The sequence below is a fragment of the Pelobates fuscus genome, chromosome 6 (genome assembly GCF_036172605.1).
Source record: "Pelobates fuscus isolate aPelFus1 chromosome 6, aPelFus1.pri, whole genome shotgun sequence".
NCBI lineage: Eukaryota > Metazoa > Chordata > Amphibia > Anura > Pelobatidae > Pelobates > Pelobates fuscus.
Genome location: NC_086322.1, coordinates 81898611 through 81904885, shown reverse-complemented (window position 1 = coordinate 81904885; position 6275 = coordinate 81898611). Strand labels below are relative to the sequence as shown.

The following is a 6275-nucleotide window of genomic DNA, read 5'->3' as shown; positions in this document are numbered from 1 at the left end:
CACTCAGGGGTGGGGGCCAGGGGGGAGGACATTAGGTCCCCCTCCTTATTAGTATTTAGGGCCCCCACCCGCCGCTCAGGGGTGGGGGCCAGGGGGGAGGACATTAGGTCACCCCCTTATTTTACTGTAGGGCCCCCACCCACCGCTCAGGGGTGGGGGCCAGGACGGAAGACATTAGGTCCCCCCCCTATTCTCATTTAGGGCCCCCACCCGCCGCTCAGGGGTGGGGGCCAGGGGGGAGGACAATAGGTTCACCCCCCCATCATTTTACGTTAGGGCCCCCACCCGCCACTCAGGGGTGGGGGCCGGGGGGTACTTTTTTTTTTAAACAGTGAGCAGTCACAGGCTGCTCCCTGTTTAATAGACATGCCCCTACTCGCGGTATAGCGAATAGGGGCAAAATTAACTAATACTAAGTAATTTTTACTTAGTATTAGTAAATTTGTCTGAAAGACCAATTTAGGTCTTTCAGCCTTTTGGTAGATAACTCCCTAATACCGTGGGAATTAGGGAGTTATCTACCAAGCGACTGCAAGAGCAGTCCCGAGGTGCCGAAGTCCCGAAGTTCCGAAATTCCGAAGTGCCGAAGTTGCTGAATTTACGAAGTGTCGAAGTTCGAAGTGCTCAAGTGCCGAAGTTCCGAAGTTGCCGAAGTTCCGAAGTCTTGAAGTGTCGAATTGCCGAAAATCCCGAATTTAGGAATTCCGAACGGAACTGAAAATGTATCCCATGCACATGCCTATAGTGTACACAAAGCATGCAGTGAATATGTGTATAGTGGATTTGGTGTGTGTTTATAGTGGATGCAATGTGTGTGTGTGTAAGGGAGGAAGTAAGTATGTGTATAGTGGATGCATTATTTTTGTACAGTGGATGTAGTATGTGTGTATGGGTGTATTTTTATTGTGGGACAGGGGGTGTAGTCTGTGGAGGGGAGAGGTAAAAGGGGAGCATTTCTTTTTAATCTTTATTATTTTTTTTAGCATATTTAACTTTATTTCTCCCTCCCAGCTTTTTGTTTCAGGCCTCTGCCATGTGTGCAGTGTTCTTATGAGACAGACATTGAGTAAGAGAGGTAAAAGCTGTGAGTCTCTTGGATATCCCCCTCGCCATGTTACCCTGATATGGCCCAGGGACCTCCAGATATATATATATATATATCAATATTTGCTATATATGAACAATTGCAATATAGAGTTAGGGCCCCTCACAGTTGTATTGCCTGTACCTCCCCTACAATGGTAGCCTGGGCAGAACTATCAGGGATACAATGGTTGCTATGGCGATCAGGACCTGTAGTTCTGTGTGTAAAGGTGGAGCCTAGGCTTGTTGGGCCTTTCCTCTTACAAAATAGTTATTTACTACATCGCCATTTTGGCTATGTGTTTAATAGTTTTTAAAGTCCTTCCGGTCATTCAATGAGTCACAGTGCTGCTGCTGGATCTCCTTGGCAAAATACATAGCCATCACTTGCTAGCACTGCTAATACCTGGTTTTGCTTTGACACAAAAGAATTGACAAATACCTCAGCGCACTTAGAGGCCACTGTCCACCAGGCCAGTCCCATTTCAGGGGGGCCTGGTCAGACAGCAGAGCTCTACTTGGGTTTGGGTTTAGCTGCTACCGTAACTTAATATGAACATTGAACCTATGTCAACAATCACCGATATTAGTAATATTGAGAGTATTAAAACAAGTGAGAATTATGGCTAATTGTAAAGGATAAAGGACATGTCTCATATAACCAGTTCAATTTGGAGCCAGATATCTTGACTAGGGCTTTTATAGATGGTTGCCACTCAGTCTGCACCCACAGTGATCCTTTTCGCGATGTTGCGCTTTGACTCACATTCTTGTATGAAATGTTCCTCTGGCTTGGTAAATGTTCTTCCTCCTGTGGTGTTGTGGTAATACATGTGATCAGTATTGTAAGATTATAAGTTTCACTGGGATCACCTATCTATATAGTATGTTGTGATCTTGGGGAGCTGTTGCTACCCCAGTAAATTATCTTCTTAACTCAATGGTGAACAAAGAAAGATCTGCAAAAATGTTTAGGTGCTGGAATTCTTTTGGGTAGTTAGCTGGGTTCATAGCTCTCCTAAATATGTCTTCCCTGACTCCATAATAATAATGTATGCAAGTTATTACATCCCTAGGAGTACTTTTGGGTTGTCTAGCTGCTTTGGGTAGTCGGTGAGTTATGTCTAGGAGCACTGGCTTAGGGGTAGAAGTGCTGTTAAGAGTCTTTGAACATAAGTTGCCAAATTTTCCGCTTTTATGACCTCTGAGATCCCTCGTATTCTGAGGTTGTTACGGTGGGACCTATCTTCTAGGCCTGTTAGTTTCAATTTGAGCAGTTTAACCTTAGTAAATAACGCTTCACGGTGGACAGTCAATGTGTTGTGGTGAGTTATTACTTCCACCGCCTCTGTCCTGTTCCCTATTTCTAGTATTTTGTTTTTGAGCTTCTCCATTAAAGAATTCATATCATCCTTAATGCCAACTCAAAGCTCCTACAGGAGTTCCCTAATGGGAGTTTGCTCATTGGGTATGGGGTCCTGTCCTTGTTTAGTGGTCTATTGTAGAGGCCCTGGAGTATGTACTTGCACTGTCTGACTTGGCTGTGTCGGCCATTTTGACCTTGGTTGTTTGTCTTGTGTGCATGTATTCAGGCGCTTGCCCCCTGGAAATTGTTTTAGAGGATGGCGCTTGGGCCATCACTCCCTCTGGTGGCGTTAGTTATTTGAGAGGTCGGTTACGGGAAAATAATGTTTCGCGATAGCCGCCTAGGGTAGCACTGGGGCTCCTCATAGCAAGTCTGCTCTCATATGCAGCTAGCTGCGCCCCCCCAAGGCAATCACTTTTTATTATCTAACTGCTAGCGTTTGTTTCCATATGCATCAAAATAAGGTTTGCACTTGTAATCCACCTCTACAGATTAACTTTTTTTTTGTGCATTGTGCATTTTATACATTTAATTTCCGAGAATATCCTTAATATAGAAGAGATAATACTTTAACAGTCGAAGGAGAGTGCAATGAATTACTTTTATTTTTCTGCAATTGACACACCCAATACATTTTTAGATTCTTCAAGATCATCTATGCTTTCATGTTAACCATTCTATACTCTTGCCTATATACGAATACAGGTTCATTACAAGATAGCGTGTAATTATATACAACAATAATCATTAGTGAATTGCACTTACAGCAGAAATTGTTTTGTTATCCCTATATTTAACAAATATGTACTAAATATGTAAAGTACTAAAACCCAATTAAATCAGCAGGTACATTCCATTGTAGATTCCACCTGCTTTGCATCTTTAGAACAATTTTCAGAACATGACACGTTTATACATATCTCCCAATGTTTCTATTTCTGCTCTTCATTTGCAAGGTATTATCTGGCTTTGCTTTGTCTAAACTGGATTTTTATGTAACTTGCTAAATGTTTAATATACATCTAAAAGATACAGGTGGATCACATTAAGGTTAACACAAGTAAACCCGTCATGACAGCGTCACGTTAATGTAAATCCGCACTTTTTTCCCCTCCCGTATTGTTTTTCTACAGGCGTCTTCTTTCGTCTTCTCGTCCAATCCAATCCTTCTCATAAAGAAGCATTCAAAAGTAGAACACGTATGGCAAGAGCTGAACTTTTTTAGTCAAATGCTTCTCATTTAGAAGCATTTAATCCAGTGCTTCCCTATGATACACATCAGAGGATGTTAAAGGTCCTCATGCGAAGCGTCGTGACGAATGTCACAGAATATAGTCTGAACCTGTTGTAGGAGCGGAAGGAGGCAATTGGCTCTCAACAGGGTTATGGCATTTTAAGATTATATGTCCTGTAAATATCTTATTCGCAGTAAGTGTGTCCTAGATTTTGACATGCTCTCAGTTTAATGGTTTAGGAAAGAAAGGGAGGCACAAAGTCACTATTTTAAGTCATACTATATTAGAAATGCGTTGGTTATAAAATGTCATTGCTATACATACAGGTGCCAACACAAGCATGAAAAAATAATGTTATGCAAAGTGTTAGCAATCTAGAAAATAAAGCATATTCTAAATATTTTTTTTTAAGTAGAAAATATTATGACATTACAAATTAAATTGATATATACACACATAAAAAATATAAAAACATAGTAACAAACTTAAGTAATAAAATGAAACACTATTACAAAACAATAGCAAAAGAAAAATATTAATGTCTTCCTATTTCCTATTTTTCTTTCATGATTATTGTACCCACTGCCCCTTCCATTCATTATCTATTGACAAACTGTATCTTAGCATATCATGAAAAATGTTACAAAATATAGTCTTCAATGCCAAGGTTTGGGGTGTCGGAGCGCATTAAGTGTTAGAGTTTCTTTGGGCTTGCCAACAATGGACAGTGTCGGGGTAAATGCCCTTTGTAAGTTGCTACGTACTCCAGAATGCCATCTCGGATAACACTGGATGGGACTCCGAACTTTTGCAACTGTTGAGTCGCTGTAAAGTGGCATTGACACCGGTGGCAACAGAATCTGCATTGGTTTCAATAAAATCATTTTGTCTTCGGCTCTTTGCCTTGTAAACATTATTTGGCGATCTGCAACCTTTGGAGCAGTGAAGTAGCTTGTATTTTTCATTGCTGCTGGTGCAGTGGGAAAAGATGATTGCTTTGAGGTTTTCTTTAACTGGATGTTGCTGATGTTATGTTGGCTATTTTGAGAGACAAGTGGATCTTGTTTAGATGTTGATACTTTTGCAGATGTAGAACCATTTTCTCTGTTCAGGAACTCTGCAATATTTGTTTGTGTAATAGAAGTGGGCTTTGCGATGGCTTTGGATACAGCCATTTTCGATCTCTTTTTCTTGTCCCCTCTTGCTGATGAGATTTCAATACCTTGAAGTAATCCCTTGGCAGCAGCTCGGGCCAATACATCTTTAGCTGAATCAACTGGATCTCTCTATAAAAGACAGACAGAAGCTGATAAGTCACTTTGGAAATCATTCATGAAACGGGCATCTTACATGGTGTGGTTTTGTGCTTTTCCAGTATTCTTTGGGTGGTATATATCTTTGCAATCAAACATTGTTATTCAGCAGGTAAATATAAATAAATAAAGCAACAAGGTTAGAACTCTTATTCCTAATTAGTAGCGGATACCAACTACCGGCAGTCATCAGAAGGAGCTAAGGGCAGCTATGTATAGACAAGGGTCTAAATATTTTGGATAACATTTTCAAATCATTTATCTTCAAACATTCCCATAGGCTAATGGTGACTTCTGTATATAAATTATATGAAAAAGTGTATCCAAAAATATTAAATCATATGAAAGGTTTATATAAAAGTGTTAAATCAAGGCTAAGTTTGGCAACGAGCACACAGTGTCTTATATTTCCATAAACTTGACTACTACCTCCCCCAACTTCATCCACTCTGTTTCCTACATCCCCCCTGTGTACCAAATCATCATGACCATTGCCTCCTCCAAAGATGAACTCCAGCTACTAGCTTCTTTCAGATGTTATAATCCCACTCAGGGCTGCCATCAGAAATGTTGGGGCCTCTTACACAACTGGGTCCCTGGGCCTGCTACTCAGTCCGACCACAGGGTCCATCCTCAGTCCACACACGAGGATGCAGTGTATGTGCAGTGGTGTATCTTGGTTTTGTGCTGCCCTAGGCAGGACAAAACTCAGACACCCCCCCCCGCGCGCGCGCACGCCACCCCCACCCAACCCTTCCCCCCTGCCCCACCTTCTAAATACACACACATTCACTGACAGATACGCATACACTAGCTAACAGACACACACAGTCGGACACACACAGTCGGACACACACACACTAACAAACACACAGAGTCGGACACACACTAACAAACACACACAGTCGGACACACACACTAACAGACACACACACTAACAAACACACACTGTCGGACACACAGTCAGACACACACAGTCAGACACACACACACAGTCAGACACACACAGTCAGACACACACAGTTAGACACACACAGTCAGACACACACAGTCAGACACACACTAACAGACACACACACACAGTCACAGACACACACTAACAGACACACACACACTAACACACACACACACACACACACACACACACACTAACAGACACACACACACAGACACACACACACTAACAGACACACTAACAGACACACACACACACTATCAGACACACACAGTCAGAGACACACACACACACTCACATTAACACATTTTTTTTTATTTACT

The 6275-nt window shown here is 41.7% G+C and overlaps 1 protein-coding gene across 1 annotated transcript in view; it reads right to left on the bottom strand.

Moving 5' to 3' along the window:
* Positions 1-4169: 4169 nt before the first annotated feature.
* NSUN7 (NOP2/Sun RNA methyltransferase family member 7) overlaps positions 4170-6275 on the bottom strand; it is a 45189-nt gene continuing 43083 nt past the window's right edge. The window contains exon 11 of the mRNA XM_063459921.1: positions 4170-4970. Within this exon, the coding sequence (XP_063315991.1) occupies positions 4341-4970 (630 nt within the window). The 3' untranslated portion in view covers positions 4170-4340. The remainder of the gene's footprint in view (positions 4971-6275) is intronic.